The sequence below is a fragment of the Oculina patagonica genome, chromosome 11 (assembly GCF_052425735.1).
Source record: "Oculina patagonica isolate OP01 chromosome 11, crgOcupat, whole genome shotgun sequence".
In the NCBI taxonomy this organism is placed as follows: domain Eukaryota; kingdom Metazoa; phylum Cnidaria; class Anthozoa; order Scleractinia; family Oculinidae; genus Oculina; species Oculina patagonica.
The window spans coordinates 18,963,298-18,978,392 of record NC_135768.1 but is presented as its reverse complement, the minus strand read 5'-3'; the positions used below and the strand labels follow the sequence as shown (position 1 = coordinate 18,978,392).

At 36.8% G+C, this 15,095-nt stretch overlaps 1 protein-coding gene across 2 annotated transcripts; it reads right to left on the bottom strand.

The window, feature by feature from the left end:
* Window positions 1-327: 327 nt before the first annotated feature.
* On the bottom strand, window positions 328-15,070 carry LOC144629831 (ubiquitin-like modifier-activating enzyme 5). Of its 2 annotated transcripts, none has more exons than XM_078488046.1 (13): window positions 14,931-15,070; window positions 10,914-10,959; window positions 10,078-10,167; window positions 9,923-9,969; window positions 9,450-9,512; window positions 8,076-8,162; window positions 7,007-7,088; window positions 6,235-6,339; window positions 5,496-5,623; window positions 3,455-3,590; window positions 2,973-3,057; window positions 1,601-1,710; window positions 328-738 (listed from the first exon to the last, which is right to left on the bottom strand). In XM_078488046.1, the coding sequence occupies exons 1-13, from the start codon at window positions 15,068-15,070 to the stop codon at window positions 646-648; spliced, it is 1,212 nt and encodes a 403-aa protein (XP_078344172.1). In that variant the 3' UTR covers window positions 328-645. The 2 variants fall into 2 exon arrangements, with proteins under 2 accessions (XP_078344172.1, XP_078344173.1); XM_078488047.1 differs by having other exon boundaries at window positions 328-735.
* Between the last annotated feature and the right edge of the window lie 25 nt (window positions 15,071-15,095).

The following is a 15,095-nucleotide window of genomic DNA, read 5'->3' as shown; positions in this document are numbered from 1 at the left end:
GGTTATTCCGCCATTAATGCTGCAAGGTTTTCAACAAAAGACCAATAAATAAGTTTTAGGTTATCGATATCTGCGATATTCTATGTTTCATCGATCGGCCACTGGGTTATGCTAAAAAAGTTTGACTGCTTGCTCTCAGTTCCTATTATATTGCCTTTGATAGTTACTTGGGGCTTTGTTTTAAAATTAGTGAACAATGGCTTTGAACGGCTTTCATTTGAATGATCACACCCTAGGGTTTCATCCACAGACTTAAAAGTTACAATCACCTTGTACAGCATAATAATAAACAGTACACAAGTACTGCTCAATGTGCTAACCACTAGACCAACTGTAGAGAGTGACTGGAATGCTGAGCTTTGTAAGTTGGTTTGTCTTAGTGACTGAGAAATGTCGTTCTCTATCTACAATTACAGTATTAGCTTTTTTCTTGATCCTGATGCAATACAGTTTACAGACACCTCTGCCCGACTGTACATCACGCAATGTATGTCACGCAATACATGTCACACAATGCCTGTTACGTTACGAACATCACACAAATGCTTTTTATTTTATTCTTATGAGGATCATGAAATAATATATTTAGGATGCTGTATTACCGGTAGTAACTGTATTAATTCATAAATCATTTTACTGATATTTTTAAATACTCTTTAGTTTCTTCATCAGGTCTTCTACGCTTAGTTCATCGTCTGCTGATATTTGTCCTTCACTGCTGATTTCTTGTGAAATCTGCTGAGAAATTCAAGTAAGCAAGTTAAGTTAAACCTAACAGTTCAAAGGCACAGATGATGAGGTAACTTAAAGTGCATACAACACAAAACAAATTAATGAAAAGTGGCACATACCCCCCTTCCTCCCACCTCCGATCCCCCCCCCCCCCGCCACCACAACCAAACAATATGGTTTGTGATCTTGGAAAATTTGGTTCTAACCATTAACATTGTATATCCCTAGCAATCAGATTTGTGGATTTTCATTAGAACATGGTTGAGTGTCTACAAGTACAGTCAACTCTCTCTAAGACGGACACCGTCGGGACCGGCCCCAACTGTCCGTCTTAGAGAGGTGTCCGGTTTATAGAGAGTCGAGGTAATGTGACACCAGAAATTTGAGAAGATAAAGCTAAACGGCTATGTACAACGAATACACGTCTGTGTTGAGTCGCTTACTTTAGCAAAACCTATAAAGTGGAACAAAAATAATATCAGAAATTCGACTTGTTTGTTCATTACAAACGGTAATACTGTAAGTATAAAACTACCTCTTTGGTGCCATATACTTAAGGAATACGTTATAGCCGCGGTTTGTTTTTGGTAAGTTTGATATTCAACAGGCGCTGATCTACTATGCTATAGCTTGATACCAAGTTTCGAAGTATTATTCACTATAAAAATAACTTTTTGTGCGTGTCCGTTGGCGGTTTCAAATTGTCCGTTGTCCGTCTTAGAAAGGTGTCCGTCTTACAGAGAGTTTTGTTACAGTAAAATGACTGAAAAACGGCAGGGACCATCACCAGGTGTCCGTCTTATGGAGGTGTCCGTCTTATAGAGGTGTCCGTTAAGAGAGAGTTGACTGTATTTCATATTGTATGTACCTTTCTTGTTGGTTTTCTTTTAGAATACGCCAGCTGTACTCCTGCCACAAGCTCTGGTGAAGCTTCATCCTCTTCATCGTCATCTTTAGCTTCATCGACCAATGTGATTCCTGCAAGTTACAAGTACAAAGTATGCAAAGTTGGTTATCAAAACCTAATTCTGCTCCAGACATCATGCATGTCATAAGCATGCATGTAGTTAAAGCTTGGACCTTATCAGTATGAGAAATGTCTTGCAAACAATGTCTATGTTGGTGATAAATAAAGAAAGATGGTAAATTTTAAGGTCAGTAAATGAAATGTGAAAGATGAAATATTCAGCATGTCGCAAGCGTGGGACAAAAAAAAAAAATCTGAGTCCCCGACGGGAATTGAACCAATGAGCTCCCAAACACCGGGCAGGTGCTTTATCCACTGAGCTACAAGAACTCATGGTGCGCAAGGCCATTTTTTACAAGGTTCATATGTGACAGGCATCCTCCATTCTGCTAGGATCGGCAGTGTAGATAGCGTCACTGCCGATCCTCTATGTTGTGTTCAAATTTATTTTTGGTTTACACCGTCCTGCTTTCAGTGTTTCATGCATAGCTTTCTTTTTACATGGGTCTTTCAACATGGTCTTTTGACAAGCTGTTTGAAATGAGCCAATCAAAACCGATGCATACCAGTGTTGGTTTCATGCAAATGCGCCCCCAAGTTCAGAAGGTCATGCTAGTGAGCTGTGATTGGTGGATTTCAATCCATCTTCGGATTTCAATCGATTTTGTTTGTTTCTGTTCTTCATGGTTGGTTACCAGTCCCCATAATTATGATTGCCGGCAGCGAAAAAAGGCACCGTTAGTTGGATTAATTTATTTACGAATTTCAGACTTTGCATATAAACAACAACAACAACAACAACAACAACAACAAAGTTTATTTGAACTGTAAAATTACAAAGAAATGTTTAAACAATAAATAAATTAAAAATACAAACAGTTGCTGGTCACCCAAAATAACTAAAAAGCTAAACTAGTTGGGTGACCACCATTTATTAATTTAAAATAAATACAATGTCAGAAAAGAGGCATTTTACATTTTACAATTTTACACAATTATTTAAAGTGGTAGATTACAGAACAAATATTTCTTAAACACGTATGTACAACAACAACAACAGCAAAAAGATAATAGTAAAAAGAAAAAGGAAAAAAAAATGAAAAATGGCAGAAATACCAAAATTAAATTATTAGTTGAAAAACTTAATAGAAATTAATGAAATGCAATGATAATTCTCTTTTAAATGAATAAGGAGATAGAATCTTAAATCTCTCATCAATTTCATTTCAATTTCATATCACTGAAAACACTGATTCACAAACTCAACACTCACCCCAATCATTGTCCTCGTGTTTCACTTCTTCTTCTTCTTCGTTTGTGGTTGCAACTTTTTCTTCGCGTTTAGCTTCATCTGATTCCTAAATAGTTCAAGACACAGACATACATGCAATAAGACAGTGTGATCAGCTTATTACACAAAATTTTTGTAATTAACAATATTATTCACCGAAGTGGAGGTAAATATCCACCACATTCACCAACACTGAGGTGAATAATTGTTTTAGTATATACCACACAAGTTGAATAACTAGCGGACCAAAACATCACTTTCGGTAAACAAAGCGACGAGCGAAGGCACTTTGTTTCTCTTTAGCTGCTCGGAGGTGAATATTACTTTGCTAATCACCTCTGAGTTAACCAATCAGTGTGCGCGCAAAGCACTATTCACTTGTGTCGTATATACTAACATCAAATATTTACATTTTTAAAATATTGCAAAAATCTGATTTTGTGACAACATTATGATAACAGTACCTGGTATTCTTTCTGTCTCTGTTGACAAACCATCTCTTCACAGCCAGGATTTGGTTTTAACATCATGCTTGGAAAGAAGTCTTGCATCGCATTGTAACCGAGATAGTAAGAAATTGAACCGAACTTGAGCAGATATCTGTCATAACAAAAGTAAGCAAAAAATAAGTAAGTAACTTGAGACAAGTTTCTATCAGCTGATCTATAGTTAGTGGGGGGTGAAGCCTCAGGCCAACTTTAAAAGTCAATAGAAAGTGAGTGCAAGCAGTCTAATAATCGCACAACCCAGTGACTGCTCTGTTAAACATAGGATATTAAAAACTGATCTAATGACGATTTTTTTTTGAGACCGATTTCACTGAAAGTTTGAATAATACTGTAAGTGCAAAACTTAATCACCATAAATCTACTCATAGCATGGTAACATTTTGTATACTGGTTCAAACATCTCACTGTAATTCATCTCTCCAAGTGACCCCAACATTAAATTCTATAGCATACTTGATAAAGTTAATGTCCAACTGGGTAAAAAGGGCTTAAACCACATGTACCTAATTTTGTTTTGAACTGACCGAAACATTCGTATAAACTAAAATGGAGAACTCAGGGTCAGCTTGTGAGCTAATGTTTCAGAAAGTTCCTCTCAAGGTGGCTCGACCCAGTATTTTTCTAGCGATACCTACCAACTTTAAACCCCTCATACCTGAAAAGCTAAAGGTCAGTGACATATCCATTATATTACATGGATTACACATAGACTGAAATGCAATATGATATATATTTTTTGGAGATCGGAATGAATATTACGTGACTGTGACGTCACACTAGTTTTAGCTCGGAACCGAATTTTAGCCCGTAAACGCATTTTCTCTCATTAGATCCTTCACGCTACGTATACCTTGGGTGTTTGTCTTCAGCCCTGCGAAGTTTCATTAAAATCTACAAGAGGAATTTTGAAATATCTTGGAATTTCTATAAACATGGTATAATTTATGCATAAAATAACAATAAGACTTCATATAAAGAAATTTGCTATTTTTTTATGTCAAATGAAAGTCTTTAGCTCTAATTACTTTAACAAATGTCCATCGCTTCAATATTTACCCAATTTTGCGGTTTATGTTAGACAGCCTTAGAAGTTTTCAATGAGCATGAAATTCAGGGATTGTGTAGTGTGCTGATCAATTGTCATTCTGAAAAATTTTGGAGAAAATTCATTGACGAGTTTTGAAATAATCGCTTTTTTCGCGAAAGTAGCCTTAGCAATGGTAAATAAAGCTCAACATTGAGTTTCACTACGATTCAGACATTCTCATATTTTTCGAAATCGCGTAAGTCTACCTACTTCTAATGGTTTGTGGGACATTTGTTAAAGGAATGTGAGCTAAAGACTTTCATTTGACATAAAAAAGTAGCCATTTTTTTTATAGGAAGTCTTATCGTTATTTTATGCATAAATTATACCATGTTTATAGAAATTCCAAGATATTTCAAAATTCCTCTTGTAGATTTTGATGAAACTTCGCAGAGCTGAAGGCAAACACCCAAGGTATACGTAGCGTGAAGGATCTCGAGAGAAAATGCGTTTACCGGCTAAGAATTCGGTTCTGAGCTAAAACTAGTGCGACGTCACAGTCACGTGATATTCATTCCGATCTTAAAAAAATTTATATCATATTGCATTTCAGTCTATGTGTAATCAATGTAATATAATGGATATGTCATTGACCTTAACCTTTTCGGGTATGAGGGGTTTAAAGTTGGTAGGTATCGCTAGAAAAATACTGGGTCGAGACACCTTAACTGTATTAAAAACTGTTACCATGCTATGAGCTCTTTTTGGTAACTTTATTTTTGCTTTTATTGCTCAAATATTCAGCAGAAACTGTCTAAATACTTTTAGTCCTCGATGCTGACTACAATGTTTATATAGCAGAGCCTACAATGGATTTATTGTAGGCACCTGTGTAGCCAATCACATTGTGTGTCAGTGATTGGGTTATGCTAAATAACAATGACAGGTCATTTACACGTAGGAACTTACTTGAGAGTATTTTGAACAAGGAATCCTGCTACTATGCCCATCGTTGTGGGAAGAGATGCTGCACACACACCTTCTCTTTTGAGTGTTCTCTCGTCAATATTAGAAGCCACAACCAAAGGTGGGGCACACTACAGTTAGGAAAAATGACACTGTCATAACACAACATTGATGATACCAGTACTTACATGTACACATGTACATTACAATGCCCGACTTTTGACATTACCCCCATCCCCCAGCCCCCTGTGGGGACTCCCATATGAAAGGTACAAGGATGCTTATCGTCTCGCTTTGGGATGCAAAATTAAGGATTTTGAACTCACATTTAACCAAAATCCCATAATTTTGGTTGGAAAGGAAATGGAAATGTAATTTTCCAGAAAATTCATTCAAAAATTGTGGACTACGTTTTGAGGTGGTCGTTTCATTCTGATTGGAAGTCATTTGAAAATTCTGTACCATTATTTTGGTCATTGCTTTCATTTCCATCAAGACAAAACAGAAACCGCAAACTGAATTGTAAATGAACTTAACATGGTTAAAAATCCCATCTGGCAGGAGGCAGACCATTTGGCTATTTACAAGCGCAGCGAAGGAGTTGAACTTGGGACTATCGAGAACAACACCAGCTAGTGGCCAGAATGGGACTTGCACCCGCGACCACCGGATTTCAAGTCCAGAGCTCTAACCACCCGGCCACACTGCCACCACAGATAGATGTAGTAGACGGCAGACTTACCGCAAAACAAGCTGTTTTTCCAGGAATGACAAACTGAATGTGACCAGACACAGCGTTTTCACTCACACCGGATTCTATCCAAGGTTGGTTTAATTCATTACAAGCCTGGTGAAAAACAGAAACGAAATCCAATTAAAGGAGTACCATCCACAGCATAATTATTATTATGTCCAGACCAAATTAATTAATAGATCCCTCATAATTCCCAAGGTAAAATCCACATCTGATTTACTCTTAAAACAAACTCATCAGTATGAATACTGTCAAGAAGTAAGCCTAAATCAACAGCCTTTGGTATAGATATTTTGTAAATCTTTTTACTGTAGAAGCCAACATCAATACCACACTGAATTAATCAGCACAATTTCTACTAATTTTCAACAGTTAGAAGACAAGTCGAACCACAAAATAGGTGACAGGAATAATTAAGGAAATCATCAACTTAAAGATAGAGTGGTTTTCATTTGGGTATCATAAAACCAAAACCAAAGTAAACACTCTGGCAAAAGACACAGACAGTCCATTGAACCAATCAAAACTTGAAGTAAATACATATAGTAGGAAAAGGTGTAAGAGTGAGTCACAATTGGTCGAGAAATTGGTGCGAGTTTTTTTTAAACCAATCACTGAGCATAGTTATGCAGAACCAAGCCAACGTGAATTACTTTCAACATTCAAGTGTAAACTGTCTTGATGTACATGTACTATCTAATTCTTAGAACTAACATCAACAGAAATGAATGGAAATCAAATGAAAGAGTCAATGTCTTACTGTATTTATTGCCATTCTTGCTTCAAAGTTATCCACACAACTTAACACAAGGTCCACTGCTTTCTCATCTTTTCCACCATGGCTAAGAAATGACAAAAAAAAATTACACTACAATAATAAATTATATTCATCCTTTAAAAAGTTAAGTCAAATAATAAACCTTTATTCACTTAAGGTCTGAGAGGTCTCTTATCGTTAAATATTATTTTTCTCGGTAAATTAGCATAATCTTGCTCATCAACCCGAGTTGAAATAAAGTTATCATTCATTCATTCATGGGGTATACAAATAAAGTGTTTAGTCTGAGAGGTAGTTGCAGCAAGCTTTTTTTGATCTGAGATGGGGTAGGGTTCCTAGACCCTAACAAAGGAATCCCACCCAAACATTTCCAAGTACTTACCCTTTCCCACCCCCCACCCCTGAATATTTATAATGTACCTTATCATTGCATTCGATGTAGCCTCAATCTCCCACGCAGTCGTTTTTAGAGGAGGAGTGAAACACAATCGCCCCTAAAAACGACTGTGTGGGAGGCTACATTCGTTGTTGCTAACAAGAAATTGGGTTAAAAAATAACAGGATGGACTACAATGTATGTCCAAATGTATCTTGTTCCAAATGGATCTGGGCTTAAAATCAAACCAGCAAGCTTTTCATTCATATAGGACCAATTGACTATCCAGTTGCAATCTGGCTTGATTTTTGGACCTGCAGAAAGTGGGATGGTCCAGTTTAGGAACCACTTGGGCCCCAAACTGGACCTGCATGTGGTCTCAACAAAACACCTAATATGTAGACTGGTCTGTTTAGGGAATGCTCGCAAAGTGGGACCCTCCTATATGTAAAAGGATCTAGTCTTAGACCAAACTTAAAGCTTAAGATACACTTTGCGTATTTCACACATGAGTAGCTTATTATTAGCTTATTAAAGGAAATGTGCTCAGTAAACAGGCAGCTCCAGTCTGTTCACCAGTTCAATTTTGGATCAGTCCTGCGTGAACATATATAGCCTGAAATAACAATAAATGATTTTATTTTTTTTATTACTAACATTAACTGCTCAGCTTACCTTATTCTACATAAGAAGTGCTTAAAATTTTCCAGTAATGTAATGTCATAGTTGTAAGCTTCAAATTCAACATCAGGATTAATATCTCTAGAAGACAGTTTGAATAAAACAAATATGACTGTATTGTTAATATCAAATCCAAAGCCTTGTACTTGCATAACAGCAACATATTGCTTTTCTGTAATATCCATATGGTTTACTTGATATTTAAGCTTTTGACCAATCAGGATGGGAATTAATATGGTATTTAAAAATAATTACTAGGGAGGGGGTGAATAAGGGTACGCAAATCTGCCAATCCTGGCTATTTTTTGACTAAATCCGTCAATCCGTCACTATTTTAGTTCAAATCCGAATCCACATTACATGAAAACTTTGTGTGGTATACTGTTGTTTCACTCCAACGGACAGTAAATGTTGTTTTCATGCCAATTTTTCAAGAAGTTTTTTTTCATTGCTTGTTTTTTCGACAATTCCGCCAACATACCGACAAAGACCGACCAAAGTGATCCGAACGTCGTTTAGTATCCACGATCTGAACTTCCTGACATGAAGAGTCCGAAATCTGCTCCAAAATTCTCAGGTAATCCGCAATCCGCTATATTTTCGAAATCCGCAAATCTGCTCAATATTTTGCAAAAATCCACAATCTGTGCGCTTTTTAAGGCCAAATCCGTCGATCCGCAAACCTATTCACCCCCCTCTACTAGACTATACATTTCCTATGAGTGAATAGTCAACAAGGCGCAGTCGAGTCGACTATCGCTCAAAGAAAAATGAGGGCGAGTAGTGTAATTGCTCTAAATAGCAGAAACTCTAAAGTATTACAGTTGAAAACCCACAATTTTGTGTATTTTTGAGCCAAAAATCAAGATAATTGTCCCTTTAAAAACACACACACATGATGGTGCTCTTTCAGCGAATAGAAAACAATGGGAGGACCAATCAGATTTGTGGATTTCCAATGGAATGGTTGAGTTTCTTATTATAATCAATAGAAGAATGATGTCCTGCAAGATTAATTGTGACCCCTCCTTAGGAAAAACACATCTAATCAACAAAAGCGTTTTTGGGGTGTTTGTAGGCTCGATTTCCACCGCCTTCTCGGGTCTGGTCTTTGTTCCTCCCCGAGTTAGATGGGGGATGACTGTGGGCTCATTTTTCCGAAAAAGCGGCTGGAAATCGAACCTAGGGTGTTTTGAGGTCACTTAAAAACCCGGTTTCACTAATTTACAATGCTTGATAAGAGGTATTTTCGTACGGAGGGTCACAATTTTATTGACTTACAGTAAAACTAATCTTATTATTGAGAGGAGAGCGAAGAAAGCATTGAGGCTTACAGCATTCTGGGTCTAATCAAACAATACTGCTCACCTTAACGTGTTTACAGCTGCTTCTACTTTGCTCATTCCAGACTGATCAGGACGGAAAAACAACCTGAAATAAAAGTGTTAAATTTTCTTGAGAAAGAGTAATCTGGTTTACTATGAATTATAAAATCACTTATTATAAATAACTAATAAATAAATAAATAAATAAATAAATACATAAATAAATAAATAAATAAGTAAATATGAGAATTTGCACTGGCATTTCCACAGAGTGGCTCTTTATCCACTGTTCCCGTTGGAATTGGAATTTAGAAGTGTTGGTTTTTGTTGACAGAGGAAAACCAGTCAGAGAACCTGCAGAAAAACTCACATATGATGCCAGGGCTGGGAATCACTACCCGGGCCACACTGGTGAGGAGCAAGCGCTCTCACCACTGTGCCATTCCTGCTCCCTGAACCTGAAATAAGGCAAAAAAAAAAACTTGTTCCCTGTGTTCTTCTTATGCTTAGATTTACCTGTTCATGTTTGCAAGTTCCACTTTATCATAATCAAAAAGTAACAGCTGTGAAAAAAGAAGAATTCAAATATATTTAGAAAAAATTCTAATGGGCATGTACAACTTGAATGGTGCAATAAAACACATAATTTATGTAAAAGAATGGTTTGTTACCTTCCCTATTCCACATCTTGTTAACATTTCCGCTGTGACACTGCCCACTCCACCAACACCCACAATCACCACAGTGTAGTCACGAATTTTCTACATAAATTCAAACGAAAAAAAAAATCAGTTTGAAAAAATCAATACTGTATTGTTACACAAACAGTACCACAAGAAATCACAGTATTACGTGTGGATGAACAAGGGATGTACCTTGCAGTCGAGTGGTTGAACACTAAAAGTACTTTCATCCACAGACTAAGTTAGAACCACCTTGAACAGCATAATAAACACATGAAGGTACTGCTTAATAGCTTGCATTTAAAGGGTCACACACTAGGGTTTCATCCACAGACGTAAAGGTTAGAACCACCTTGAACAGCATAGTAAACAGTACCAGTAAACAGTACCAGTACACAGTACCACATGAAAGCACTCCTCGATAGCTTTCACACACTAGGGTTTTATCTAGACTTGAAGATATAACCACCTTGTACAGCTTAATAAACAGTACCACATGAAAGTATTGCTCAATAGTGTCCATTTGAGTGGTCACACACGAGGGTTTCATCCACAGACTTAAAAGTTACCGGTAGAACCACCTTGAACAGCATAATAAACAGTACCACATGAAAGCACTGCTAGCTTTATTTAATGGCCACACACACTAGGGTTTCTTTCACAGACTTAAAAATTACAACCACCTTGTGTAGCACAATAAACAGTGCCACATGAAAGTACTGCTCAATAGCTTGCATTTATAAAATATACACGTAAAATGGTTTCACACTTAGGTTTCATCCACAGACTTTAAAAGCTAGAACTACAACAGTAGTAGGTCTCACCTCATAGTTGTCCACTATTCCCATTCTTTTCAATGCCATCAATCGACTGATAAAACAAAACAAAAAAACACACACTCATTATTAGGTTGAAAATAAGTGGAGAAGTGGCCACAAGTCAAATACTCGGAAAAAAGATTTCCCGGTTTTTGAGCTTTTCTTTTTGCCGTACGATGGTTTCAAATGCCTTTTTCCAGGGTTAAATTTTACAAAAAAGATGGAAAAACTAGACATTACTTACGCAACAGAAACACTTCTCCAAAATGTGAATAAGATCGTTTGCCTCCATTTACTCATCTTCGATATTTTTAACTATAAACCCTATAAACCATGCTGAATAACGTGCGCCAATTTTTCTAATTCACAGTTAACTGTAGTTTTCCACACGCTTTATCTCCAAAACGAAGTCGGTGACCCCAACTTTTTTTTGCATTTCTGACACAAGTAACTCATTATCTGACCACAGTTAAAATTTTAAAGAAATCTATCGAGTAGAAAATTTTGGCGCAAACGTCCTTAATACATTTTTGAGAGGGCAAATCAGTCCAACCATTAACTCTCTTGTACAATCTCCAGAAAAGTTTTGTCTTTCTCTTATCACTGTAAATCAAGTATCCTAAAATTATCTAATTGCAATATTTGGAAAATAAAAATGCTAATAAACAGCTTAAATGAACAGTCGAGTGCTTAAGAGGGGACTGGCATTAGTAGTTTAAACGGCGTTTTTCTCAAAATCTACCCATACGACCCTACCTCAAAATTTCAGAAATAAGAAATTGGCTTTGATTTATCATTCATGCAAAATGATAAAAAAATGTGTAAGACAGATTTTTCGCAAAATAGGAAAATGTGATATTTTGCCGATTTTTAAAATAGCTCAAAATCTGTCTTACAGATTTTTTCAAAATTTTGGCTGTGGACGTGGTTCACCCCTTAAATTTAATTGTGTAAGTTTCATAATAGGTTGTACGGTAGGTTTTCGAGAAAATCTGGATCAAAATCTGGCTTTTACGACCTCCAAAGCGAAACAAATTGTGTGTACGAGCGTGCGCTAATATGACGCCATGCGTAGCGAGCGATAATGAAAGACAGAATTAGAACTTCTCTGTCGGTTGTTTATTCACCTTTTTTGTCATATTGTTTTCTGTCCCAGGTTTTTCTGTTTAGAGTTGCTTGCACCATTTTAGCTCACGCAAGCAATATTGACGTCAAGCAGAAAATCGTAGCACGTGCCTTTGAGCCACGTAAGAACTGTATTCAGCCACCGTAAATAATAACAGTTTGTAAGGCAAGGTTACAATGTGAGTGTGTGTTTTGAGTCTAACAGCCCGGTGGGTCCAGTAAAATGGCCCATAAGGCTAGTAGGTCTGAAGGTCAAGTCCAGTGGCCTATCAGGCAGGTGGGTCCAGTCTGGTGGTCCACAAGGCCAGTGGGTCCAGTTAAGTGGCCCGCCAGGCCAGTGGGTCCATTCTAGTGTCCCATCAGACTGGCAAGTCCAGTCAGGCTGGTAGATCTCATCAGGTTGGTAGATCCAGTCTGAATTATCTTTCAGTTTTGGTGGGTCCAGTGTAGTGGCCCATGCCATCAGGCCAGTGTCTGTAGCATGAAACTTGTAACTAAGAGTATTTCTACTACCTCTGGATACATGCGGATTGCAGGGTTACCACCCCCACCCCCTGCCCCGCCCGTCCCCATCAGCATTTAAGTCACTGGAACCAATTTATGTGGGTAGAGAAAGGCATAATGAGAGTAAAGTGTCTTGCCAAGAACACAACACAGTGACTCCGGCCAGGATTCAAACCTGGACTACTCAATCTGGAGTCCACTGCACACTGACCATCAGACCACTTTGCCCGTTTGCTGATGTTCAGTCTATAGAAACCCATGTATACTCCAATCTACAAGTAAGTCTTGGACGATTTAAGGGCCATTGCACCCTTTAGCAAAAGGCACAAAAAATATAAACTTGTACAGTATATTAAAAAATACTGCACACATAAGATGCTGCCCTTAAGAAATGCTGCAGGCTATTGCAAGCAGTGCAAATTGAAACTAAGGAACAATTAAAAAGACTGAATTCAATTTTTTATAGCTCTATTCCTCAGTGGGGGAGAAGGAATTAATTCAAGTATCTTATTATACTGTATTAAATTTTTGTGACAACTTAATACCCAAATTTTGGAAGGGTAACATTTTGTGGAGCTTACATGTAATTTCCATGAATTTGGAGAATTTGTGAAACATTTCTTCCAGTAAAAAAAACATTTATTTTTTTGTGATATCAAATTTTCACAAAAATGCAGAAATTCATGACCTGTGAATTAAATTTCATGTAATAAGATAGGTGAAATTCACTCTTGAGTATTACTGACTTAGGATGCAGCTGGTTCACATTTTATACGTCGAATAAAATATATTTTATATAAAATGGATGGAATTCTAACAGTGTTTCTGGCATAAAAACATTATCTTGAAAAATAACACCCAATGTCTCATCTTGCATTTGCATTGAATGGGGTTTTACTACCTGTACACTGCAAAATTTACAAAGTACTCTGGTACATAATTTTATCTTGTATGTCAATTGAATGACAAAATACAACATATGACCACAGTGTATTCAAAATTTGTATTGTTTGCTCGCGAAAGGGAGAGAATCAACACAAAAAATTATTACTAAATCATTCAAATATAAACATAATTTTAAAACTTTGAGTGAGTAACATATACATAATTTTATGCACTTTAAAGAATGAGCTTAAAACACACATTATGACTTTATACAGGGATTAAACCTCAAGCCTCGCAGAATTTTAAATTATTAACAACAACAACCGTTCAATTTGATTACAACATATTCTTCATCTGTTTTAGAATTTGTGAATTATTCTGTGATATTTTTACCTCAGGAAAAAAAACAAATTTACAAGTAATTCGATATGAACATTTTTTTTTTTGCTTTTAGCACGCCCTGAAGCGAGTAAAAAAGCTTTAACCAGAATATGCTGGAACTAGAACAGCCGGCCAAAATGATCAAGAAAAAAATTAAGCTAAACTTGCGTTTACACAAAATTTTAAAAATTATTTACTTTTGTGAACACACTGCCAACAACCTTGTATTGTGTTACGTACGTTTATATTTATTTTCTTGCTACCAGTGGGAAGGGCTTTTCTTGACTTATTTGTTTTAAATACATGTTCAAGAAGGTAATTCATTACCCAAAAAACTGTAACTAATTGCTGGTTTTCACTGTCACGCAATCAAAAAATAAATTCGAAACCATTCAACTACAGAAGCTATGAATTTCAAATATTATAGATGATAAATAGATAAACAATTCCTCCAAGTTTCGGGTCTGTGCGGTGTACCGTTCGCGAGTTATTTTCCGAACCTTTCCACGCAAATTTATAAAGCTTAGTATGGAGCCGCCATAACTGTGTCCTGCCGAGGGACACAGTAATGGCCGCCGTGATGTCAGAGAAACCATCTGGAACTCAATTCTGTTTACAACAGCGGCCATCCTTGGCTTAAGAGCTAGTACACTTTCACATAAACACCACTTATTATATCTGAAATGTTCAATCTGCACAAAATGGAAAGGAAAGGCCTTTTTTCAAACAAAACAGCTTTGTCACGGCACTCAGCTTGATGTCACATACGACGGAGAACTCAAATATTCAAAATGCTCTGTTTTAAAAACGAATGACACTATCGATCTGGAAATTTGCAAAAATATATATTTTTAGTTTATCTTTCGCCTAATGACAACGAAAATTTAGCAGGCCTAGTCAATTTTGATTTCAGAATTTTATGACGTAACATGAAAACCAAGAATTCTTTGTTTATTCGATGGTCTTCAGATTCGCTTCAAGATCGACCACCGGGATCTCACATAATAAATGTTAAAACAATACATGAACCGTAGAATGAAAATTAATGACCACAGTGGTTGTTCCTTTATTGCCTTCCACCTTAACACCTAAGTTAATCGACAAAATTTTCAAGATCATTTCTCTAACCTGTATGGATTGCTGTCGACAACTTCGGAGCTCATCTGACCAATTTTCTTTCTCATCGGGCCCTTGCGTTTTCGTTCGATTTCAAGCGCATTTTCCAGATCTTTAATCTTAGCTTTCAGCCCTTCGATCTCATCCGCCATTGTTTATATCCACTGGCGCAAACTG

Excerpts from the sequence above, each read along its gene's own strand:
- LOC144629831 (XM_078488046.1), bottom strand. The coding sequence starts at position 15,070 with ATGGCGGATGAGATCGAAGGGCTGAAAGCTAAGATTAAAGATCTGGAA. Across the intron at positions 8,163-9,449 it reads GCAGCTGTAAACACGTTAAG|AGATATTAATCCTGATGTTG; the intron begins GTGAGCAGTATT and ends ACTGTCTTCTAG. Across the intron at positions 7,089-8,075 it reads CACTTCTTATGTAGAATAAG|CCATGGTGGAAAAGATGAGA; the intron begins GTAAGCTGAGCA and ends GTCATTTCTTAG.